The 26462-nt window shown below is 38.2% G+C and overlaps 1 protein-coding gene across 1 annotated transcript; it reads left to right on the forward strand.

The window, feature by feature from the left end:
- PSMD12 (proteasome 26S subunit, non-ATPase 12) lies at positions 1-26462 on the forward strand. The gene is made up of 11 exons (XM_061175059.1): positions 1-180; positions 8398-8457; positions 8546-8674; positions 12318-12425; positions 13818-13922; positions 18462-18611; positions 18699-18833; positions 19864-19976; positions 21000-21174; positions 22999-23076; positions 24058-26462. Exons 1-11 carry the CDS (start codon positions 73-75, stop codon positions 24265-24267), a joined length of 1371 nt encoding a protein of 456 aa, XP_061031042.1. The 5' UTR covers positions 1-72; the 3' UTR covers positions 24268-26462.

The raw sequence follows: 26462 nt of genomic DNA on the forward strand, positions 1-26462 counted from the left end.
CCGGCGGCTTCCGGTGTGGGTGACGAGTGGTGCCGAAGCAGGGGGACATCAAGGGACGCTCAGGCAGGGACCATGGCGGAAGACGGCTCGGAGCGGGCAGATGGGCGCATCGTCAAGATGGAGGTGGACTACAGCGCCACGGTGGATCAGCGGCTGCCGGAGTGCGAGAAGCTGGCCAAGGTGAGGGGAGGCCGGCTGGCTGTTGGCGGGCGCCAGGGGCTGAGTCACGGCGCCGAGCTTGCTTAGGCCTCAGGGGGCCTGCGGGCTGGAGCGCGCATCCCCCTGTTGCCTGCCCGGCCCGAGCTAGGCCTGCAGAAGTAGGCGATCCCAGGTCTGCCTGACCAGGGAGACCCCGCAGCCAGAGTACGCTAGTGCATACAGCTTCCCAGAACCTCCCCAGGACGGATGGTCACTTCATTCCCTTAGGAGTTGGGGCTCCATTAGTACTTTTTACCTTTTCTTGGATACTGTTTCACGTTTACTTTAGTAGTTTCTCAGGGGTTAAGGCCGCTTCAGCATTCACGCTAGATCAGAGAGTTTAGTTCTGTTGCTCTTGTCGAATCAGTTTCTCTGGTTAAGTTGCGTACGCATCGTGGCGATGTGCTTGGCCTTGGGCCAGGGGAGAGGACAGGGACGAAGGTGATTAACACAGGACCCCTGTCCCTAAGGAGTCCGTGTACACAACAAATTACGCAAGTTACGCGTGGTAGTGAGTGCCATACAAGTATGAAAGTCTTACTGGAACACAGAAGGAAGCCGTTCGTTCTTACTGGTCGGTTAAGGGAGGGTTTTACAGAGAAGCTGACGTTTGTATCAGTCCTTGAAGAATAAGATTGGGATGGGGAGGAGTCATCCCTGGAGCGGGAACTGCACAAGTAAAGACAAACAGGCACAGAAGTACAAAGTAACATAATTAATGGAGGTCGTTAACAGTAGTTTAGCCCAGCTGCATATCTCCCATGAAATAGAAATTTTACTTGATACGAACATTTATCATGCAACATGGGATGCTGTGTGTCAGGCAACTTTGTGTATCATTTTACATGTAAAGGAACCAAGGCTTAGAGTTGTCTGTCCATCCTAACAGTTAGTAATAGGTAGAACCAGGGATTTAAACCTAGGTTTGCCTGATTAGGGTTTGGATGGTTGTTGCATCACTTTCATCAGGGAATGTTGTTAAGGGTTGTGCTCAGGCCTCTTTAAATTCCTTGATCAATCCAGCCACAAACATGTATTGCTATTCATATGGGATACATTCACTAATAGGGTTGTTTTTGTCTCTTAAGGAGCTTACTACCTAAGTACATTAAAACATAATAAATTCAGGGGCAGGAGGAGTGTCAAGTAATACTTCACATTTAATTCTCAGAAAGAACCCTTTTAATGCTTCCCTTTTTTCCAAAAAAGAATTTAGTGGGGCTTTACAAAAGACAAGGTTAGGGAAAGATGATGAAGTTGATACACTTATATTTCTTAGGTTCAGTACCCTAAGTGGAGGGTAGCCATCAATTCATCTTTGAGCTTTCTAGCTGCTACTATAAAGAAACATCACCAGTTACATAAAAGAAACATCACCAGTTACACAGAGGTTGGAAAACTCAAACACCTCCATCGCGGGGCAGATAAACAATCACTGACATTTATTGAGTGCTTTCTGCAGTGCCAGGCACTCATGTATTAACTTATTTGATCCTCACCTTAGCCCTGTGAGGTAGGTATTATTATCATTCTTATTTTACGATAGGAAAACAGTCTAAGAGAAGTTGAGTCACATGCTCCAAAATCATACAGCTAGTAAACTGGTGGAGCCTGGTTGCAAACCGAGGCATACTGATTCTAGAGCTTCTGCTCTCACCGAGTGTCCTGCCTAGTGAGCAAAGTGTAATGAAACCTGAACTTCTGAGCACCTGCTCAAGGAAAGAGAGTAGGAACTCTGCACCTCAGGTTAATCTTTGCCAATTGTGCATGAAGGCCATGCTTTATGAACTCCTCTAATTTGAGGGAGAGACCAGGAATATGGATTTTTTTCTTTTTTCTTTTTTTTTTTTTAAGGGAACGCTATTTATTTATTTATTTATTTTGGCTGTGTTGGGTCTTCGTTTCTGTGCGAGGGCTTTCTGTAGTTGCGGCGAGCGGGGGCCACTCTTCATCGCGGTGCGCGGGCCTCTCACTGTCGCGGCCTCTCTTGTTGCGGAGCACAAGCTCCAGATGCGCAGGCTCAGTAGTTGTGGCTCACGGGCCTAATTGCTCCGTGGCATGTGGGATCTTCCCAGACCAGGGCTCGAACCCGTGTCCCCTGCGTTGGCAGGCAGACTCTCAACCACTGCGCCACCAGGGAAGCCCCAGGAATATGGATTTTTATATGAATTGCCTTTATATTTAGAAACTGGACACTAATCTGTTTTAAAGCACTGTTTGAGCCAATACCATGTAGATCAAACAAAACATATGTACAGGTCAAAGTCAGCCCCAAACCACCTCTTTGGAATTAATAGATTGATAGTTTCCAAAAAGAAGAAACTAATTGCTTTAAAGGAGTACAGTTGTCCCAAGAACTGAGACTAGGGTGAAAAAAAATCTTCCCCTTACCAATTTCTTCTGATAGCCTGCTGTGTGCAAGACCCAGTCAGTGCTAGACTTTATGGGGATATAAAGATTAGTGGACAGAGCTCTTGCTTTCAAATAGCTTATAGGCCAGGAAGAAAAACATATTTCGCTGCTACAGTTGTTCTAGCAGTCAATGTATGGCATTTATTTAGAACATCGCTGTTATGTTCAAGACCGTTGAGAAGATTTGCAAACTCAAATGCCAAATGATTTTTTAGGTGTCAAGTGGGTGATGGAAATGTTTGAAGCAGGGAATGTTGGGGCCTGTTAAACTATGTAAAATTAAAGCCATTTGATTTTTCTTTTAAGCCACTGTGCCTGTCGAACAAAACAAGGTGTAGATATGGATTGTCTTTGTGGGAAGGTGGGACAGGGGAAGAGGGCTGGGGCATGGGAAGGTAGAAGGTTTTTTTAATACAGACCCACAGTTTTCAACTTCTGGATTAGATAGTTGTCTTAGTGTTTTTTAGGGTATGTTTCCCTGTTTTGCTTTCTATCCCTCATTTTATATTATTTTCTAGCCATTCTGCCAATCATAAAAAAATACTTAAAGCATTGCATTTCTACATTGGAATGCATGGAACACTTTAGCATACATTCTTTTGTTTTTTATTTTGAGCCCGTCAGTAAAACTGAAGGAAGTTTTGTTATCTTCACTTTGCTTGTGGGAAAACTAAGGTTCAGGCAGCTTCAGTAGTTATCCAAGGTCTATAGAAGAATCAGATCAAGCTGAGGTCTCCTAGCAATAGGTATAGTGTTCTTTTTTGCTACATCCCATGGCTTCTTTAAGAGACTATCACTTCTATGCTTACTTTCCTTAAGACATTTTTTATTTTTAATGTGAAAGACATTCGAAGATAAAAATTATGTGTATAGAGAATTAATAAGAATGTATCAGGTGAGAATACCACATGTAGCAGAAGCCTTCAAAAGTCAGACCGAAGTCTAAACCCAGGTGGTATATTTGCCAAATCTAGGCCATTTGAATCTCCTACAATTGTGACCTAGTACAATTCTATCTATCTGTGTATCTATCTATTTCTTTATTTATTTATGCATGCATGCATGCTGCTCCGGGTCTTAGTTGCGGCATGCGGGATCTTTTCATTGCAGCATGAGGACTTCTTAGTTGTGGCATGCAAGCGGGATCTAGTTCCCCTACCAGGGATCAAACCTGGGCCTCCCGCATTGGGAGCGCAGAGCCCTACCCACTGGACCACCAGGGAAGTCCCTGACCTAGTACAATTCTGTTTCTGTGTCCTAACACTCACCTAGCAAATAACAACAGTGACTAATAATGTTAGCTATTATGATGATGGTAAAGTACATACTATGTTCCAGGCATAACTTCATAGGTATTGCCTTAATCCTAACGCCAACTCTATGAAGTAGGAACTATAGATATTATTATGCTCATATCACTGAAGAGAAAATTGAGGGTCAGAGAGGGTAAGTGTCTTTCTTAAACTAACACAGTGGTAGATCTGGAATTTAGACTCAAGCAGTCTGGCTGCAGAGCCTGTTTTTAACCATTGCATTCTACTGCCTCTGTGATTGGTATTTGAGGACCCTGTATCAGATTGGTGAGATAATAAAAGTGATACTAGTTCTAGATAATAGTTGTTATTTCACCCTTGCATTAGGGAGTTAAAAATTAATCTAATGAGGGCCTTTTCTGAACGGTAAAGATGTAGTATTTAACAGTTCTAATGCACAGAAGGTTCCCCTCCAACCCCTACCCCCACCGCCTGCTTTTGGATTACCGTGTGTATTTGGCACATGGTTATTTAGGGACTACTTGCATTCTTAAATCGAATATATCCTTCGTTTCTCCCTTCTCTTTTTTTTTTTTTTTTTAAATTTATTTTATTTATTTATCTTTGGCTGCGTTGGGTCTTCATTGCTGCAGGCGGGCTCTCTCTAGTTGTGGCGAGCGGGGGCTACTCTTTGTTGCGGTGTGCGGGCTTCTCATTGTGGTGGCTTCTCTTGTTGCAGAGCACGGGCTCTAGGCGCGCGGGCTTCAGTAGTTGTGGTGCACGGGCTTAATTGCTCCGCGGCATGTGGGATCTTCCTGGACCAGGGCTCGAACCCGTGTTCCCTGCATTGGCAGGAGGATTCTTAACCACTGCACCACCAGGGAGGTCCCTCTCCCTCCTCTTAATGTCTTTTCATTTCATTTGGTCACCTGCAACCTCTTCTCATGGTTAACACTAAAAATAAAGAGGAGGTGAAATGTAAAACAGTTTACTGATTGTTAGTAGCTTGGACAAAAGACCCCTTCAAGAAATAGGTCATTTAAAAGTATTGGATTGGCATTACATTTCAACTATTTGTGGTTAACTTTTTATGGGCCTTTTCTTACTTGTTGAGGTTGTTTAAGAAATCATTAAAAGATTGGATCATTTAGGAGTTAAAGGACACAAACATACAGAATATACAGATACCCAACATGTATTGATGTTGAATAAACTCCTTAGTCATTCACCTCATTGACAAGGATTATTTTAATGAGAAAAAGGAGTCACAAAAGTCACACGTTCTAACAAGTTGGTTTTGATAGCTCTGACCACCTTGTTCCTCTGAGTTGAAAGGCAGCATTGAGGAGGTAGAATTTCAAGGAAGATATGTGAATAGATAGGAAAGGAACGAGGAAGGTGTTTAGCCATAAGCTTGAACATGGAAGATTGAGTGGAAAAGTGGGATGATTAGAGAATTGGGAGTTGTATTTAATGAAATTGATGGTAACGTTTCTCAGATAGCACTGAATTGTCAGCCATATAATTTGTCACATCCTACTTACTGTAACAGTAAGAATCAGGAATTGTAAGCCAAGATCAAGTGAATAGTTCAGGTCAGTGTCAATCCACTGAACACATACTGTGTGCAGGTTGGTGTAAGGGAAACAATCAAACAATGTCCAGCCCTAAAGAACTTATAGACCACTTAGGAGGCAAGACATGCACATTAATAACTGTGGTACAAGGTATAAAGGGATACTCCAGAATATCTACAAAAACACCATTATATGCTTGGGCAGGTGCGGAGCACTGAGCTACAGTGGTGAACAGCATAGACATGGCCCCTGCTCTTACAGAGTACATTCTAGTGAGATTAGAAAGACAGTGAACATTAAAATGGGAGAGAGTTTGGGGTTGTTGACTGAAAAAAATGCACAACCTAAATAAAAGTGGAGAATTATGTCTTACTTGGGGCATTACTGAGAACTATAGCCCAGGAAGGCAGCCACTCAGATAGCTCTGAGGGACTGTTCCAAAGAGGTGATGGAGGAGCCAGAATACATAGGAGTTTTGGCTGAAAAAAAACAAACATGTAGTTGAACATAAAAAGATTACTGCTAATCACAAAAACAGACATCTCAAGTTAATGATTTTAGTGTTTTTCTCTGTAGGGGAAGATGCAGGAGCCTGGGCTTATTGAAATCATTTCTTTGATATGCATCTTAACTATCTAGGGCCAGTATCCTGTTTTACGGCCGCAACATCCTTTGTTTACTGAAACGGCAGGTGACATTCTTTGTCCACAGGGTCATTGCAAAGCAGAAAGTCAGTGGGCTGGAGTGTTAAAGGAGGTGCTGAGTGACTACTGACTTTAGAGAGCATTATCCAAGAATGCCTTTCTGAGAAGGTGACGGTGACGTTTAATGTTTTGTTGATACTGGTAGACCCCAGCTCTAGAGTGGTGTGTGATTCCTCCATTGTAGGGTGCAGTTCTTTAAAATCCATATTTCTGAATTAAAATACCATACAGTAAACTACATGCTGTTGATCACAATCATGTGACTAATAGTAATTACAAAAGTGACAAGAGGGGACCATCAGTAAACAGTATTTTGCATTTTAGCTATTTTTGCGCTATATTTTGTTGCCAAGTAGTAACCATTTCCCTATGGAAATTACAGTTGACCTTTGAACAACACAGGTTTCGATTCTTTGATTTTTATGATTTATTAACCTTTAACTTTGGAGAATTTATAGATTTGTTCTTTGTTCTTCTGCTCTGATGGACATTTAGTCAACATTTATTGTACACGTAAACCTATACAGCTTTCAGAACTGGTGCTCCCCTTTGCATGGGAAACATTGTTAAAATGTTAGTAATTGTATGTTTTAGATTTAATTAAAATAAATTCAGACGATGCCTATACAGTACATTTTCTGTGCTGCCTAGAAAATTCATAGTTTAAAAGTTATCTTGGAAAATATGGGAACAGTATTTTGAAAAGTCTAAACATTATTTGTGCCCTTAATTCAAAAGCTGTTTAGTTTCTCTCATCAGTAAAAGAGTAGTACTCGTGTACCGTCTATGAATGTCATTAAAATAAAAATAAATTTCCTTTACGGTTAGAAAAGCAATTTATAAATGAAACCCTCCTCATCACTTCCAATTCATTCAGTGTTAGTAATATCAATATCTTAAATTAATGCAGTCTTTGTGCTGTGGGTTGGTTTTGTTTTTATCAAAATGTGTGGTTCCTAATATGATGGCTTATTTTAGTCCTGGTGTATTATCATCTAGATTTATATTATTTGAATTTTGTTTTTCCCATTTCTTAATGTATGCCCAAGGGAGAATGTTTTGTTTTTACATATGAGATAGAGATTATTGTCAATTGATGACTTGGTATAGCATGCGTGGGTAATCTCAGGTAGGCTTTGTTTTCTTTAAGCACAATTATAATTTATTTCTAAAGTCATTGAAAAATTAAACCAGGGTTTCCTATCTTTTTACCACCAAATATCCTTTTTATTTCTCCTCAGAACTTCATGTTTTAAAATACTTTTGGTGAATTTATAAAGAAATCATCATTTTCCCATTTTTATTCTTCAAAGACACGGGTGACAGCCAGTTAAGAGTCTCTTCAGAACAAGATAAACAGGTGTTACCACACTGAGGTGATGAATTAGAATCCAAAACAAAGACTTGATGTTTTTCTTGAGTGTTAAATCATTATTGTTCTAGAGTCAGTTTCTCCTAGGCATTTTGAAATGTTAAAAATAGCTTGTGGTATTTGTTTTTCTCTTTCTGACTTACTTCACTCTGTATGACAGACTCTAGGCCCATCCACCTCACTACAAATAGGCCCATCCACCTCACTACAAATAACTCAATTTCATTTCTTTTTATGGCTGAGTAATATTCCATTGTATATATGTGCCACATCTTCTTTATCCATTCATCTGTTGATGGACACTTAGGTTGCTTCCATGTCCTGGCTATTGTAAATAGTGCTGCACTGAACATTGTGGGTACATGTCTCTTTTTGAATTATGGTTTTCTCAGGGTATATGCCCAGCAGTGGGTTAGGGCATCGACATATATACACTACTGAATGTAAAATAGCTAATGGGAAGCAGCAGCATAGCACAGGGAGATCAGCTCAGTGCTTTGCGATGACCTAGAGGGGTGGGATAGGGAGGGTGGGAGGGAGGCTCAAGAGGGAGGGGATATGGGGATATATGTATGCACATGGCTGATTCGCTTTGTTGTACAACAGAAACTAACACAGCATTGTGAAGCAATTATACTCCAATAAAGATCTATTAAAAAAAAAAAAGTAGCTTGTGGGCCCCAAGTTGGGAACCACTGACTTCTGGAATCCTCTGGAGAAGCAGGCAGTATCATGAAAAGGAGAAAAAGACAACAGTAGTCTCTTTCCTCTAAAATAGGCTATTGATTTTGTCTTTCTGTGTCAGAAACATCTCATGTTAGACTAAGTTATTTGGTTTTGTGTTGTTGGTGTTTTCATTGTTCATTTACCTTTTGTTTTAGGAAGGAAGACTTCAAGAAGTCATTGAAACCCTTCTCTCTTTGGAAAAACAGACCCGAACTGTGAGTAGATTATATTGAAAACCTCAATTGCCATTAATTTCATTTGACACTGTTTCCATTAACTTTCAATATATTTTCATTCTTACAGGCTTCTGATATGGTGTCTACATCCCGTATCTTAGTTGCAGTAGTGAAGATGTGCTATGAGGCTAAAGAATGGGATTTACTTAATGAAAATATTATCCTTTTGTCAAAAAGACGGAGTCAGTTAAAACAAGTGAGTTCATGATTGATCAAAAACAAATACATTCAAATTTAAATAAGGACTTTCAGAAAAAAACCTTTTTATGAATCTGTTTTAAATCTGTTAAATCAACATCACAACATTTAGAGAGTTTTTTAAAATTCTATCCATATTCTCATGACAACTGCTTTTATTTTTGTCTTCTAGTCTTTATATATTTGCATATTTTTACAAAATTGTTCTGAGAGTGTTGATGCAACTTTCTTCTATTTTCATGTCGCTCCTTCGTATTTATTATTTTAAATGGTTGTGTTATAATCAGTCAAGTCGATAATCCGTAATTTACTTAATCATGCCTTTATTAAACACTTAATATTTAACTTTTTTTTTTTTTTGGCTGCGTTGGGTCTTAGTTGCTGCGCGCGGGCTTTCTATAGTTGTGGTGAGCGGGGACTACTCTCTCTTATTTATTGATTGATTGATTGCTGCGTTGGGTCTTCGTTGCTGCACGCGGGCTTTCTAGTGCGGTGACTTCTCTTGTTGTGGAGCACGGGCTCTAGGCCCACGGGCTTCAGTAGTTGTGGCACGTGGGCTCAGTAGTTGTGGCTTGCGGGCTGTAGAGCACAGGCTCAGTAGTTGTGGTGCACGGGCTTAGTTGCTCCGCGGCATGTGGGATCTTCCCGGACCAGGGATCGAACCCATGTCCCCTGCATTGACAGGCAGATTTTCAACCACTGAGCCACCAGGGAAGCCCCTGTTTAACTTATTTTTGAGGCCATTTTCAGACATCATTTTGTTTAAAATTTCAGACTACTCATTTTGTTTAAGGTTATATATGTTCTCTTTTGGTGTTTTTGTGAAGCTGATTTTCTTTACTGCTTTCCTGTTCTGCTTGAGATATATTTAAATGATCCTCTATAGAAGTAGACTCCACTTTTTACATTTATATTTTATCTTTAAAATGCTGTTCCGAGTAGCTTATGGGTTTTTATTTTTTGCTTTCAAATGGTAAAGGTAATGACGTTGTAAAACAAGGTAGTAGTGGAACCAAAAAATAGAAGTACACGGTTCTTGTCCAAAGCCCTTATTTTATTAATTAGTCTGCTGCGAGACTGAGCTTGATATTAGAGTGGGTTAAATTATTTTTTGCAAAAAGCAAAGTTACTGTGATTGGTTTTTTTCCTTTTTCTTAGATAAGTTTACATGCATATAAAATTCACTGTTAAGAATTAACATAGATTTAATTGAGGCTCTCTAGTACATGTGAATGTGAAATTCATTTAAATATGCTTTTTGCTGCTCATTTCTGTGGTTTGAGAGACTAACATGGATAAGCCATCATCTTCTTCTGATTTTCTAAGAGACTTGCTTTCTATAGGACAATTTTGAAAGGTCTACTTAATTAGAAATCTTGGGGCAACCTGGGTTAAAATAAACAAAAATATGTGTTTTATATGGTATTAATATAAAGTTCAAAGCACATATCCTAAAACACAGATTTAATTTCATAGAGTCATAAAATTTTAGAACTAGTAGAGGGACTGTTTACTCTGTTACTTTTCTGATAGAGAAACTGAATTTTATATGTAAGGCTCTTGGAATGTGAAGAAATGTGTAAGTAACCTATAGCTTAGTACAGAACATAAATCGCAAGTAATCATAGCAATCTTTAACATGTCCCAAGATTGATTTTTAAAATTAAAAAAAATTACTTGCATCCATGGCAACATATAGTAAGTGACATTAGAATAGTAAAAATGCTAAGATGTATGAAAAGAGGAAGAGAAAGGTTTTAATTAGGTTTATTAGGGAAGGCTTCTTGGGGAAAGAGGAGTTGGAGTCAGTGTTACAGCCGGCTAGTGACATCCCCAGAACTGGAACCGGAGCTGCTCTTTGTGCCTTAACATGTTATGTCTTCACAGCTGGAAAGTACCTAGGGACTCCAAATATCTCTTTCCTTTTTTCATAATTACTTTTTTTTTTTTAACGGAGGGCTGATTAATCTAATTCTAACCTCCTCTTTTTTTTTTTTTTTTAATTTACTTATTTATTTATTTATTTTTGGCTGTGTTGGGTCTTTGTTTCTGTGCGAGGGCTTTCTCTAGTTGTGGCAAGCGGGGGCCACTCTTAATCGCGGTGCGCGGGCCTCTCACTATCGCGGCCTCTCTTGTTGCGGAGCACAGGCTCCAGACGCGCCGGCTCAGTAGTTGTGGCTCACGGGCCTACTTGCTCCGCGGCATGTGGGATCTTCCCAGACCAGGGCTCGAACCCGTGTCTCCTGCATTGGCAGGCAGATTCTCAACCGCTGCGCCACCAGGGAAGGCCTCATAATTACTTTTTACCTCAAACTTTTCGTTTTTGCTTTATCAGGGTTAGAAAGTAGTAATCTTCTTAAAATAACCTTTTCTAGATTGCTTAAGATTAACGTTTTCTAACTCACTATCACTTCAGCACGGAGGGTCAGCATCACGCCAACTGTAGCTTCCCTAATGACTTCCCTACAGTTTTCTCAGGGAGCAGCAGGATGTTCACTTATCGTTAGAATATTGATTTGTTTCCTTTTCTTTTCCCCATCCAGTTTCTGTTAATGTATTTTTTGCACAGCTTTTAGAATGATCAAGTTGTATGCCCTTCTAGAAATCATTATTATAATTAGTTTTAGAGGTATCATCTGTTTTGTGAGAGACTGGGTGTTCCAGAGCTTTGCACTTACTGAAAGAGTTATATTTTACAATAAAACCTTCGCCGTCTGGAACTCCTGGGAGTCTCTAAACAGCTAATTTTCAGATATTAAGTCTGATCTGAGCTATGTGAACATTAAATGTCTTTCAAGGAAATCTGTGCAAGATATACCATGGGATTTATTTTTAAAGCTTTACTGAGATATAATTGACAGCAAGATATTTTGTTTACTTTTCTGCTATCTTAAAATATGCTTAATGTAATTTAACATTTTCCTGATGACAGAGTCCTAATTATTATTATCAATGATTATGATAAGCTGTTTGGAATCTAGATTAGGGGTTGGCAAACTATGGGCCAAGGACCAAATCCTACCTGCCACCTTTTTAAATAAAATTTTGGGGGGACAGAGCCACACCCATTTGTCACATATGGCATATCTGTGGAGTTACAGAGGCAGAGCTGGATAGTTGCCACAGGACTTCCCTGGTGGCGCAGTGGTTAAGAATCCACCTGCCAATGCAGGGAACACGGGTTCGAGCCCTGGTCTGGGAAGATCCCACATGCCATGGAGCAACTAAGCCCGTGCGCCACAACTACTGAGCCTGTGCTCTAGAGCCCGTGAGCCACAACTAGGGAAACCCGCGCACCTAGAGCCCATGCTCTGCAGCAAGAGAAGCCACCGCAATGAGAAGCCTGCGCACCACAACGAAGAGTAGCCCCCGCTCGCCGCAACTAGAGAAAGCCTGCGTGCAGCAACGAAGACCCAGCGCAGACAAAAATAAATAAATAAATAAATTTATTTATAAAATAAAAAATAAAAATGAATAGTTGCCACAGAGGGGGTTGATTTTTTTTTTTTTTTTAATCGGCAATTCAGTATGTAGAGTTGCTTGGGAAGACCAGATTTGACCACAGCACTTCCATCAATAAAATACTTCCTTTTCCTGTACGAGGAATGAATTTAACTTATGAATGGTTTTTATTATTTTAGGCTGTTGCAAAAATGGTCCAGCAGTGCTGTACTTACGTTGAGGAAATCACAGACCTTCCAATCAAACTTCGATTAATTGATACTCTACGAATGGTTACAGAAGGAAAGGTGAGTTTTCTGTTAGCAGAACTCACAGTAAGTACTGTCTTACCTGTATTCAGAGATACTTATGTGTTTAAACATTTTATATAAGTACATATGTATGTGTTTTTAAGATGGAATACACAGAATGTCATGTGTAATGTAATGTTTGGGATAGCTAAGGTTTCTTAGAGTGTTTACAGTGTGAGGTTAGCTTTCAGACTTTCACTGTCTTGCCAGAATCTATCTGTATTTCTTTCGATGCCTGTGCCCCATCCCCCACCCCCAATCTAGTGTTTCTCTAAAAAGGGCAAGTATGAAATGGTGGCTATGGTAGATACGTTTCTTTCTAGGTAGATTTTTGTGGTTTGAAGACAAAAACTTAGTTTATATATAACTTACTGCCTCTTTTGATAGTTTAGTTCATTAAACGTTTATTGAGCACCTACCTGTGTTGTGTGAGGTCCAAAATGGGCAGGACGCTATTTTTAACCTCAAAAGAGATCAATCATGGAAATAGTTACTGTGCTGGTCATGACAGTAGCAATGTACCTGCTGTTCCCTGCAGCACAGAGGTAGGGGTTGACTGGCTGAGGACCCCAGGAAAGCCTCAGAGAGTTTATGGTGGCTCAGCTGGCTTTTTAAGAATGAATAGAAATTCTACTGGGCCAGAGCATAGGGAGAAGGGCATTTAAGACATAGGGGAAATTATATGCAGAGATATTAGAGTGAGAAACACTTAGTACATTTAGGAAAGTGTAAGCAGTTTGTTATCGTTGGAGATTAAGGATTCGGGACTGGAGTGGGGAAAAGGGGTTGCTGCAGAGCAAAGGCTAAATGGGTCAGCAAGCCCAAGCGTGAAAATTAGTTCCCTAGACTTTGTTAGGCTGTAGTTATATTTTTAATGTTTAATTTGTTGGAAATTATAAATCTACTAACGTTACAAATGGCTACAAAAAATGCTAGTAACTTTAACTTAGCAAGATCAGATGTTTTTAGAGAAAGTAGTAGCCTTGCATTTAAAGAGAAATCAGAATGAGAGTATTGGTTGAATTATAGATAATAGACTGTATACGCTCTTTGCAAAGTGTTATTTTTCAAATAATCAGTTCTTTTAAAGGCTCTTTCTGTGCCATTTATTTAGTTTTTGGTCCTGTTAGTTGTTAAGCACAGTGATTTCATACTTAGGTTCTCAAAGCAAAGCTGCAAAATATGGATAACGTTTTATAGAGATATTTTCTTTAAAATTATGTGATTGTGAAATGTAAAATGTCACACAGTGCTGTTTGTACGTGGAGGATAAAGTGCATGACAGCTGCAAGAGAAATACCTTGTTTGAATAATAGTTCAGTTCTACCTTTTCAATTTTAACACGTTTCTGTAGGAATTTAGATAATATAAACCTCTCGTATTTTGTAGATTTACGTTGAAATTGAGCGTGCTCGGCTGACTAAAACATTAGCAACTATAAAAGAGCAAAACGGTGACGTCAAAGAGGCAGCCTCCATTTTACAAGAGTTACAGGTAAGGTGCTGTGTTTTAGAGTATGTAAAATTTTACATTCAGTCAGCAGTATTTTGGGGATTCCCTGGCAGTCCAGTGGTTAGGTCTTGGCTCTTTCACTGCCGAAGGCTCAGGTTCAGTCCCTGGTTGGGGAACTAAGATCCCACAAGCCGTGTGGCGCAGCAAAAAAAAAAAAACAGTCAGCAATATTTTCTTGTAATTGCTTATTTGGGCACCTTATCACTTTCTTCTGAACCACCAAGATTAAGAGTGAGTACTATAGAGCGTGAGGTTATTTAAGTAGCTGGAAGTTGTGTAATTATGGTCCCAACCAAATTTAACTGCTAAAAAAGTTTTGAAGAAAAGTAGGATCAACAAATTAGTCTTAACTTTCTGCCCTTATTTGAACATTTTAATTCTCTTTAGAATTTAAATAAAACCAGTAATTCACGTTCATTTACTTATGCCTTAGGAATTTACTGTTCATCATTGGCTTCATTCTTAATGAATATTTGATTGGTGGTCAACTACTAGGCTATATTGGTTTAACAAAGAAAAACTCCTTCATAGTTTGCTGTGTTTCAGAACAGTTTTTAAGAGAGGCCTTAAAATGAGATAGCAGAGTGCTAAGAAATCTGAGAAAAGCCATTTCTCCTATCAGAAAAATGTACATAAACTGTGCTCAAATTTTTTTTTTAAATAAATTTATTTATTTATTTATTTTTGGCTGCGTTGGGTCTTCGTTGCTGCACACAGGCTTTCTCTAGTAGCGGCGAGCGGGGGCTACTCTTCATTGTGGTGTGCTGGCTTCTCACTGCGGTGGCTTCTTTTGTTGCGGAGCACGGGCTCTAGGCGCGCAGGCTTCAGTATTTGTGGCACGTGGGCTCAGTAGTTGTGGTTCACGGGCTCTAGAGCACAGGCTCAGTAGCTGTGGCTCGTGGGGTTAGTTGCTCTGCATCATGTGGGATCTTCCCGGACCAGGGCTCGAACCTGTGTCCCCTGCGTTGGCAGGCGGATTCTTTTTTTTTTTTTTTTTAATAAATTTATTTATTTATTTATTTTTAAATTTTCAGCTGTGTTGGGTCTTCGTTTCTGTGCGAGGGCTTTCTCTAGTTGCGGCAAGCGGGGGCCATTCTTCATCGCGGTGCGCGGGCCTCTCACTATTGCGGCCTCTCGTTGCGGAGCACAGGCTCCAGACGCACAGGCTCAGTAGTTGTGGCTCACTGGCCTAGTTGCTCCGCGGCATGTGGGATCTTCCCAGACCAGGGCTTGAACCCGTGTCCCCTGCATTGGCAGGCGATTCTCAACCACTGCGCCACCACGGAAGCCCTATGCTCAAATTTTTGCTTATAATTTTAGTCCATCAAAGGCTCCCCGTTAAGTTAAATCGATTATTTTAACTTTTCAATCATGTACCTTATCCATTTTAGATAAAGGAAAGGAAAAAAATAATACTGGAAGGAACTTGTATGGCATGCATTGTGTTTGTTGTCATTTTTTAAAACGTGTTCTCTATATACTTGATCTCATTTAATGTTCACATGCAACACTATTTTTATCCCCACTTTTCAGCCAAGGAAATTGTGACTCAAAGGAATTAAGTAACTTGTTGGATTACCACTAGTTCTGTTTGGCTTCAGGCTCCCCACCCTGCCAAACACACACCTTTTTTTTTTTCTTTAGAGTATTTTTAGGTTCACAGCAAATTGAGTGGGAAATACAGAGATACCCCATATACCCACTGCTGCCACACACACACAACCTCCCCTACTATCAGCATCCCGAACCAGCATGGTGCATTAGTTACAGTCAGTGAGCCTGCATTGACACATTGTTATCACCCAAAGTACAGAGTTTTACATTAGGGTTCACTTGCGGTGTTGTACACTCTACGGATTTTGACAAACCTATGATGACGTGTCTCCAGCATTGTAGTATCATAAAGAGTAGTTTCACTGCTTGTGAAAACCCTTTGTGCTCTGCCTATTTATCCCTTCCTCTCCCTAACCCTTGGCAACCACTGATCTTTTTATTCGCTCCATAGTTTTGCCTCCCAACTCTATTTGCCAACCAGGAGGACTTTATGCCTCATGATTCAACATCCCCTGTGAAGTATTCTTGCCAAAAAAATTAATCTCAGTTATATAACGCCTCTAGGTTTAACTACCAGTTTTTAAGGTATACCAGGGACAGAGGAGGCTGTTAAAGGATACCACAGGGACGCAGTCTGCAAACTTCAGACTCTAGAAAACTGTAGGGTGATTGGCTTGATTTCTGCAATGAATAAATGGCAAGGAAAAAAGAGACGTAAGAAACATATCTACAGATTGCAAAGTATGAGCCTTATTTGGATTCTGAGTTGATTAAAAAAATAAATGAGACTATTGAGGAGTGACTAGATATTTAGTCATATAAAGAACTTTTAGGTATGATATTTTTTTCAGTTTATCTTGTAGAGAAGATACTTTTTTTTTTTTTTTTTTTAATTGAAGGCAAGCTTTTTTTTTTTTTTTTCTTAATTTTATTTATTTATGGCTGTGTTGGGTCCTCGTTTCTGTGTGAGGGCTTTCTCCAGTTGCGGCAAGTGGGGGCCACTCTTCATCGCGGTGCGCGGGCCTCTCACTATCATGGCCTCTCTTGTTGCGGAGCACAGGCTCCAGACGCGCAGGCTCAGTAGTTGTGGCTCACGGGCCCAGTTGCTCCGCGGCATGTGGGATCTTCCCAGACCAGGGCTCGAACCCGTGTCCCCTGCATTGGCAGGCAGACTCTCAACCACTGCGCCACCAGGGAAGCCCAGAGATACATATTGAAATATTTATTTATAATATCTTGTCTGAGATTTGCTTCAAAGTAATTGACACATGGAGAGTGAGTGAACATGTCAAAATGAAACACTGATGGTTCATTGTGTGTGTTTCTGTTTTCCTTAAGAAATTACAAAGGAGAATTAGTGTACGTAGAGTGCTTAGCACAGTGCCTGGCACACAATATGTTGAATAACTATTAAAAAAAATTACGAAGGACAGGACAGTGAAATAAAAACATTTTCAGACCAAATTGTAGTAATAATAGCCTTACTTCATTCTACTTTGTAAAAGTGTCATTCTAGATGTTATATATCATTTATAATATATGTATGCCAAATATTATATTAGAAACTTTTTCATAGTATTTGAGATAATTGATTCTCTGTTATATTTGTGGGTATCTACTGTAACTCTACATTCTGCATCCATAAAGGGTCATATCAGCCTTGTCATCTGAATTTTAAAAAGACCTGTGCCTCTTTTTTGTATAATGGTTTCAACTATTATATAGTTAGCTTGCAACTGATATCTTTTTTCATTTTTAGAATTGTCATTTCCTTATTAGCCATTAGGAAAATGCAAATTAAAACCATGATGAGATACTACTACATGCCTCTTAGAATACCTAAAATTTTTTTTTAAATACTGACAATACCAAGAGCTGGCAGGGATGCAAAGCAGCTGGAACTGTCATAGATTGCTGAGCGGTATGCAAAATGGTGCAGCCACTCTGGAAAACAGGTTGGCAGTTTCTTATAAAGTTAAACATACGCTTACTGTATAACCCAGCAATCCCATCCCTGGGTACCCAAGAGAAAGGAAAATTTATGTTCACACAAAACTTGTCCACTAATGTTCAGAGTAGCTTTATTTGTGATAGGCAAAAGATTGAATCAACCCAGTTGTTCTTCAGCAGGTGAATGGATAAACTGGGGTTCATCCATGCGTGGAATACTACTTAGCCATAAAAAGGAACGAACTGTTTGATTTATACAACAACTTGATTGAATCTTATTATTCAAAGCATTATGCTGAGTAAACACAGTCTCAAAAGGTTGCATATTATATTCGACATTCTTGAAAAGACAATTCTGGGGGACTTCCCCGGTGGTCCAGTGGTTAAGAATCCACCTTCCAATGCAGGGGATGCGGGTTTGATCCCTGGTCAGGGAACTAAGATCCCACATGCTGTGGGGCAACTAAGCCTGCGTGCTGCAACTACAGAGCCCACACGCTCTGGAGCCTGTGCGTCTCAACTAGAGAGAAGCCCGCGTGCTGCAACGGAAGGTCCAGGGTGCCACAACTAAGACCCAATGCAGCCAAAAATGAATGAATGAATAAATAAATAAATAAATAAATAATAAAGAAAACACGGTTCTGTGGTATTGGAGGACAGATCATTGGTTTTCAGGGGTTATGAGTGTGACTGTAAAGGGGGCATGTGAGGGAGATATGCGGGTGATGGAACTGTTCTGTGTCTTGATTGTGATGGTGGTTGCAGAAATCTGTGCATGTGTTAAAATTCATAGAACTTTACACCAAAAGAAAAAAATCCATTTTACTGTATAATAATTTTTTTAAATTGTAATTTCCTGGAGGAAACTAGCTTTTTATATCACCATCAACACTCTCTCAATATGCGTGAAGGTTTATATTATTTATCAAGTGTGAATTTTTAATGTCTATTTAATTTTGTTGCAATTAAAAAACATTACTAAAGATTATAATCTTATTTGGGGGCTTACTCTGCTAGGTGGAAACGTATGGGTCAATGGAAAAGAAAGAGCGAGTGGAGTTTATTTTGGAGCAAATGCGGCTCTGCCTAGCTGTGAAGGATTACATTCGTACACAAATCATCAGCAAGAAAATTAACACCAAATTTTTCCAGGAAGAAAATACAGAGGTAAGCCTATCTCTTACTATAAGTTTACTTTGAAAATGTTGGGGGGAAACCCCGTAAACCCCAATTTATTTTGTCAATTTTTTTCAGAAATTGAAGTTGAAATACTATAACTTAATGATTCAGCTGGATCAACATGAAGGATCTTATTTGTCTATTTGTAAACACTACAGAGCAATCTATGATACTCCCTGTATACAGGCAGAAAGTGAAAAGTGGCAACAGGTAAGAATATAGTCTTAAACTTGACATTGATACTTATTAGGAAGAATTTGCATTTTTTGAAATAATTTTAACTTCAGTAATTACATGCAATTGTGTGGTACTGCTTTCTGTTCAGTCTGTTGATAGTTCACTTTATCCTTACTGATTCAGATGAATTATTTACGGCCTTTGAAGAAATGTAGGCTTACTATTTAAGACATGTACAGCAGGTTACCTTCTAACAAAGGTCACAGATAAAGACCTAGCATTACTTTGGAAAATTATTTTGCAAAGTTTGTGAATAGATTATATGTGGAGTCCACATTTTTGCTGCTAACTTGTTATAAGAACCTTTTTTTATACATTTATTTTAAAAAAATGTTTGGGGGAGGGATAAATTAGGAGTATGGGATTAACAGATACATACCACTATGTATTATATAAAATAAACAGCAAGGATTTACCCTATAGCACAGGGAACTATATTCAATATCTTGTAATAACCTGTAATGGAAAGGAATCTGAAAAAGAATATATATACATATATATATATATATATATATACATATATATATATATATATATATATATATAAAACTGAGTCACTTTGCTGTACACCTGAAGCTAACACTAAGTAAATCAACTATACTTCAATTTAAAAAAAAAGCCAACCCAGGTAGTAATTCAAATTAGCAAAGACTCGGGAATTCCCTGGTGGTCCAGTGGTTAGGACTTTGTGCTTTCACTGCCGAGCGTGCAGGTTCGATCCCTGGTCGGGGAACTAAGATTTCCACAAGCCGTGCAGCGCAGCCAGAAAGGAAAAAAAATTAGCAAAGATTCGCTGCATTTGTTTTATAATAGTTTTATGAAAAGTAAACATTAAAGAAAAACACTATGAAGAGCAATCTGATAAGGTTTTTCCCCTAAGACTTTTGAATACAGTATTAAAAATGAGTATATACAATTATTCCATGAATTTTCACTTTCTGCCAAAGTTTCCATTTTGTTTCTAGTCTTGTATGTAAACTGTTGCATTGTACAACCTTTTTAGGCCCTGAAAAGTGTTGTCCTTTATGTTATCTTGGCTCCTTTTGACAATGAACAGTCAGATTTGGTTCACCGAATAAGTGGTGACAAGAAGTTAGAAGAAATTCCTAAATACAAGTAAGTACTTTTGTAATTAGTATAGTATGTCTCAGTAGAAGCAACGTTTTGAAAGAAAATTGGTTAACCTAAGTGTATACTTCTTAATTGGTTGCTGATAGATTGTATTAGAGAATAAAACTAGAGAAAATAAAGTGTTTTTTTAGGACTACATTTGAAATTAATGCAGTGAGATTATAACACACTCCATTCTAAGCCACTTATCAAGTAGAAGTCTTATTTCAAGCTCACTTTTGTTTAATTAATCATTTGATAAATTTTATCATTTGTAAATGTTTGGGGCTTTGTGATTTTCAGAAGTAGATGCTTCTGAAAATCCATTATATAAAACATGGGCTTCCCTGGTGGCACAGTGGTTAAGAATCCGTCTGCCAGTGCAGGGGACACGGGTTCGAGCCCTGGTCCGGGAAGATCCCACATGACGCAGAGCAACTAAGCCCATGTGCCACAACTACTGAGCCTGCGCTCTAGAGCCCGCGAGCCACAACTCCTGAGCCCGCGTGCCACAATTACTGAAGCCCACGCGCCTAAAGCCTGTGCTCCACAACAAGAGAAGCCACTGCAATGAGAAACCCACGCACCGCAACAAAGAGTAGCCCCCGCTCGCCACAAGTAGAGAAAGCCCGCGCGCAGCAACGAAGACCCAATGCAGCCAAAAATAAATAAATAAATAAAAAGCAAGTAAATAAAACAGACATAGGCTTTATCATAAGCACACTGTGCTTTTTTTTTTAAGCTGTTTTTCTTTTATCTGTTTCATTAGTAAGTTTACAGTCAATTAGTCCAGAGATTGGCAAATACAATAGAGGAGAGAGCAGAATGGTAAGTAGGGGAATGTGCTTTTCACAATTACTGTGGAAAAAATGATAGTAAAGTTGGTAAAATAAGTAATAACTTGTATCTTGTTCTACAGACAAAACTTTGTAAAAATCATCTTTGTTGATATTTTAAAATTTGCTATTATATTAGATGCAACTTAATTTTTACAGATTTGGAATATATTAAGTTTTATTTAATTTATAGGGATCTTTTAAAGCTTTTTACCACAATGGAGTTGATGCGTTGGTCCACACTTGTTGAAGACTATGGAATGGAATTAAGAAAAGGTTCTCTGGAGAGTCCTGCAACTGATGTTTTTGGTTATACAGAGGAAGGTGAAAAAAGGTGGAAAGACTTGAAAAACAGAGTTGTTGAACATGTAAGGATCTGGCATGATGGAGATGACAATTTAGAAGTAAACTTTGGCAAATTTGAGCATAAACTTTTATTCCTCAAATGTTTCTTTTGGATGTTATGTCTTTAATTCTTCACTTTAGGATTTTTTTTTCTGTGCCCGATGTAGTAGTGATGTAAATTTGTTGTTCAGATATTTATTGTCTTATTTCCCAAAGCATATCAGAATTTATCTTACCCCTCTTGTCTTTTTTTCCCCCACCTCCTTTTAGCTTTTCGAAAAGATAACTGTGTTAGCATGCTGCATTTTGAGAGGACCTCTCAAGAATCCAAAGTTTTATAGCATATAAATCAGAAGGAATTTCTTAAGAATGTGAGGGATGGATGGGGGTAGAGGGAGTGTTTTCTTTCTGGTACTCGCTGGGTAGTTTTGGAAATGGGTAACATGTCTTAAACCTGACCTTTGATCTTCTTGGTGTCACTACAAATTGAATTATGTCAACATTCATTCATCAACAAACATTTATTGTGAGCCTTCTATATGCCACACACTGTAGAAAGTGCTGGGACACATGGGAGAATAAGACATGGTCCCTACCTTCAAAATGCTTAAAAATAAATCACAGTGGAAGATACATTTATAAATTATGTATTATGGTACAAGTATACATGTACTAGAGGGGAGCATAAGGAGAGAGTTGATTGGTTCCACCAGGAAGAATGGTCAGGCTGGATACATAGGAATCGATGTGGGAGGTAAGATTTGTGAGAAGAGTATGTAGTCAGCAGGCAGACAAGGGAGGGCAGTCCCCGTAGGCAGATGGGATGGTCTGCGCTGGGGCCTGGAGGCAGCAAACCAACAGGGGAACTTGGGGACCTCCAAGGAAAGGGCTCAGTGAGAAAGGAAGTTGGAGGTACGGAAAAGGTCTGGGTCGTAACAAAGCTGAGAGGATAATGACCAGGCTTGTATTTTATAAAGAGTGCTCTGGGAGGAAGTGTGAAGAGTGGATTTGGAGAGAGAGAAGACTGGAGGTGAGACTAGCTAAGTGGCCTTATGGGCTTGAATTAAGGCAGTAGCCAAGGTATTGAGGAAGAGTGGGCTGAATGGAATTAACTGTTTTAAAGAAGAAAAGTAATAGAATTTGGTCATTGGTTAAATTTAAAGGATGAAGGAAAAGCGGGAAGTCTTGAGTGATTCTCATGCTTTCTGAGAGGTTGGTGTTGCCATCAGCCCTGATTAGAGATGGGAGGAGGTGCAGCTTCTTCAAAGATGAGCTCATTTTTTCTCCCCACCATCCCCCTTTTTCCTTGTGAGTGCTGCTGCTTTGTTAGTAACATTAACATTAAGAATAACAAAGGGGCGTCTCTCTAACTTCAGCACCACTTCCAGTGAAAATTAAGAGTTTAATTTTGAGTTATCTTTACATAGTTATAATGATGATAAGGTAGCGTTTTGAGATGATATTGATCTTTTTAAAATTTTAGCCTTTTAAACATTTGTGTCGTAATTAGAAAAACTTAACTTTAGATTCTTGCATTTAGCAAAAATATTTTAGTACGGTTACAACTTTTAACAACTAATTTAGTTAAGCCTATATTTTGACTATATATATTTTAGAATAGTTGTAGAGTGTACTCAGAATAACTAAAAATAACCACAGAAGCCAAAATATCTAAATATTTAGTTTCGTTATTGACATTTAGAACCAGCTTCATCCCAGTGGTGGACTATAGCAAAATAAAAGCTCTGAGTATTGACATTTTAACTAAACTTATTTGGATATGAAAACAAATGGGCTTTTGGCCTTACTGACGGCTGTGTCCTCCGTGCCCTCTATTCTCTCCTCAGAATATTAGAATAATGGCCAAGTATTACACGAGGATAACAATGAAGAGGATGGCACAACTTCTGGATCTATCTGTTGATGTAAGTAGTAAACGTTGTTTGTAACCATTCATTTTGAAAATCAATTGACTTGTAAAAATTGAGCAAGAAAATCAATTTTGTTTTATTACTTAAGGTTAGGTGATAGAAAGTTTCCCCAAGCTATCTTGAATACCAAAGAGTAGCCTAAATATCAAGTTTATAGCTACATTAATATTATTTATACTAGTTCAAATCTTCACTTAAATATGGTAGTTTTACAGTGATTAATTTGAAGGTAAAGTATATATTTCTATAATAAATATGTCTAGGTTCCGAAAAGTGAACTGTAGAAATAAAACATATGAGGGAGACTTCATTGCAGTTCACCTGAAGAGGACCCAGGACATGTTAGAGGAATATCATCTTCAGGTCAGGGTTTCATGTTGGTAAAATGTACAATAACAAAGAGATAGGAGTTAAGCAAAGTGTATAGTAATGGTCTGAAAAGCCATTTCTGTCACCAGAAGGAGTCTGACAGCTTAGCTGAAAAGGGAGAATCGTGGAATGTTGGGGTTAGAGGGCTTGATCCTCGGTTAGTTCATTAGCTCTTCTCATTTCTGGCCGAGGGTGCCGGGGTCCTTAGAAGTAAAGTGCTTCTCTTTGGCTACAGAGTTGGCAAGTGGCAGAGCATATATTCTAACCCAGCATTTCTGGAAACAAACTAACTGTATAATACTGCCTTTTAGGGGGAAACGTAGAAGGTAGACCAAGTTGCTGTTGGCAACAGGCTCTTGGGCAGTACCCACAGCATTAAGTTTGCAGGGAGGTTCAAACTGAACGCTGACTTTGAATGTACTCATTCTAATCATTCCCTAGACGCTTAGTAAAATAAGTACATCATTGCAGGAAATCAGCAGTTTCTAACTATTATTGAATTTTAGCATATTCTTGAGTGAAGAGTTTAGAAAATGCTTTCCTTAAATTTTGTTTATTGATAATTAAAATTATCTTGTCTTAATCCAATTTGTCTCTCTCTTGCAGGAGTCAGAGGCTTTTCTCTCGAATCTAGTAGTTAACAAGACCATCTTTGCTAAAGTAGACAGGTTGGCAGGAATTATCAACTTCCAGAGACCCAAGGATCCAAATAATTTATTAAATGACTGGTCTCAGAAACTGAACTCATTGATGTCTCTAGTTAACAAAACCACACACCTCATAGCCAAAGAGGAGATGATACATAATCTACAATAAGCGTCTCCATGCCCTTAATGCTTTTAGAAAAGAGTTAAAATTGGAAGTCATTAAAAAAGAAAAAGACTTTTATGGTGTATATGTTGGGTTTTTTGTTTTTTTATTCTATTCTCAGCTCTTTTGTCTAAAGTTTAAAAGCTAGTGAATATGTTTGAGGCCGCTTTTGATCTTCAGTTCCTCGATTTCATTGTTAACTTTGCATTTGCAGTTGGTGCAAAAATATATAATACATTTCTATTGTGAGTACTCAAAAAATTGTCATAACTTACCTAAATACGTTATTCTATCATTTGAAACCTTTTTAGCTACTATTTGTTTTCATTCAGCTAACAACCATAACTATAATAATAAAAGCAGTATATGCACGTTTACCTTCCATGGTTACCTGTGTTTCTAAACATTTTGTGGGATAGTGATTTAAGTGTTTTTTAAATAAAATTAATTTTGTTGTAAAGCTATTGATTATTTAGTAGAATTTAAAAAGCAACATAGAACCTATAAGAACATTTGGGATAAAGTTGTGATTTGTGAAGAATTTGTATTTTAGTATTGTGGCAGAAAGTCTCTAGATTGAGTGTGTACAGAGCTATCTGGTAGGCTATAGACTTTTTTTTTTTTTTTTGAGTCAAGCTAGTTTCAATCACAGTAGCCTATTTTTACCCCCTTTCCCTGACTTGACCAGTTGTTGAACTAATTGTGTTGACAGAGGTTAATACACAAGGTCATTTTTATAACTCCTTTGTGGCTTTAACTTCCATGTGTAAATTACATCATTAATGCTCCAAATTCATTCTCTACTATAGGAACTTTAGTTCCATTATATGCATGCTAGATAACAACCTAAAATGCGTTAAAAATGACCAAAAAGACTTCAGGCCACCCTCTTGGCAAATGGTATAGTGTTGACACTTTTTTTTTTAACAGAATTAAACAAAAGTAGTTTTACTGTTAAAAGAAACATCTGAGATCACTTACTATGAGCAAATTTTAGAAGTTTTAAAATTTGATTTCAGAGAAAATGGAAAAAGGAAACAATGTTAGGTTATTTAAAATATGTTTAAATGAAGAAAGTATAAGGTCTTTTTTTAAAAATACAAATAGAGAGGGAAAGGCATTCTGGAAACAACAGTTTTCACAATTCATTTTCCATTTAATGATCACTAAATCGTCCTATTTCGTGATCCCAGGGCTGGGGACAGTTGTAGAACCTCTATTGTGAATAATAACATAGTATTAATCTAATTTTATTCTTTGGAAATTTAATGTATTGGTCACATTAATAACAATATCTGCTATCACTTATCTTTAAAAACTAACGAAAAATATGGCAAGGTAAGAAACATCAGAAGTTTACATTAGCAGTAAGAATATAGTTTTTAATTTTCTTTTGAATGAAAAGGATGGAAAATAAAATCATTTTGCATTGTTAATTTGTAAATTGAGTTGGAACTAATTTGGATATAGCTTCTCATTAACTTCATCTTTCTAGGGACTCATTCCCCTTGTACTTGCCAAACCTAGACTGTTTGGCCAAATATGTTGCTGTAAAGATCTCAAATGCTCCTCTTCTTTGTATTTTATTTTAACATGCTCACCCTCAAACTAAGCTTTTTGTGTGTTCTGATTTGGTGCCATTTGTAACTGTGTCCCAGTGACCAAATCCCACTTGACTTGATTAAATGCTCATCCATTGTTTTTTCTGTCCAAGAAAACTTAAAGAGTTGTTACCAATTTCTCGTGTTACAAAGAAGAATCCATTAGCTTAAGGCAGTAAAATATTTGAGATGTTGTGAACCTAAAATCCTGGCTTGCATTTCTGACCTAAAGCTGGCATGCATGAAAAGGTTAGAACCACTTTGTTTTAATATGGAGAAGAGAATACTTGACTCATTGTTTTCATTAGGTTACTAACCAGCAGGAGAGGTGATGAGCCACTGTTTTTTTGTTTGTTTTTAATGAAACACCTTTTACCCTTTCATTTCTATATAATTTATGTTTTTATTTTAGAGTTCAATCATTATTTCTGTAATTATCAATTTCCATATGCTTTTTGTTGAATCATTGAAAAACATCTCTAAAATTCATACTGTTCCATTCTATCTCTTATAAGTGTTAAATGTATGATAAAAGAACATATTTTAAATTGTTTCCAGCTTCTGGATGTAGCTGCAATAAAAGCACTAATTTGTGGATAT

The sequence above is a fragment of the Eubalaena glacialis genome, chromosome 19, assembly GCF_028564815.1.
Source record: "Eubalaena glacialis isolate mEubGla1 chromosome 19, mEubGla1.1.hap2.+ XY, whole genome shotgun sequence".
NCBI classification, from domain to species: domain Eukaryota; kingdom Metazoa; phylum Chordata; class Mammalia; order Artiodactyla; family Balaenidae; genus Eubalaena; species Eubalaena glacialis.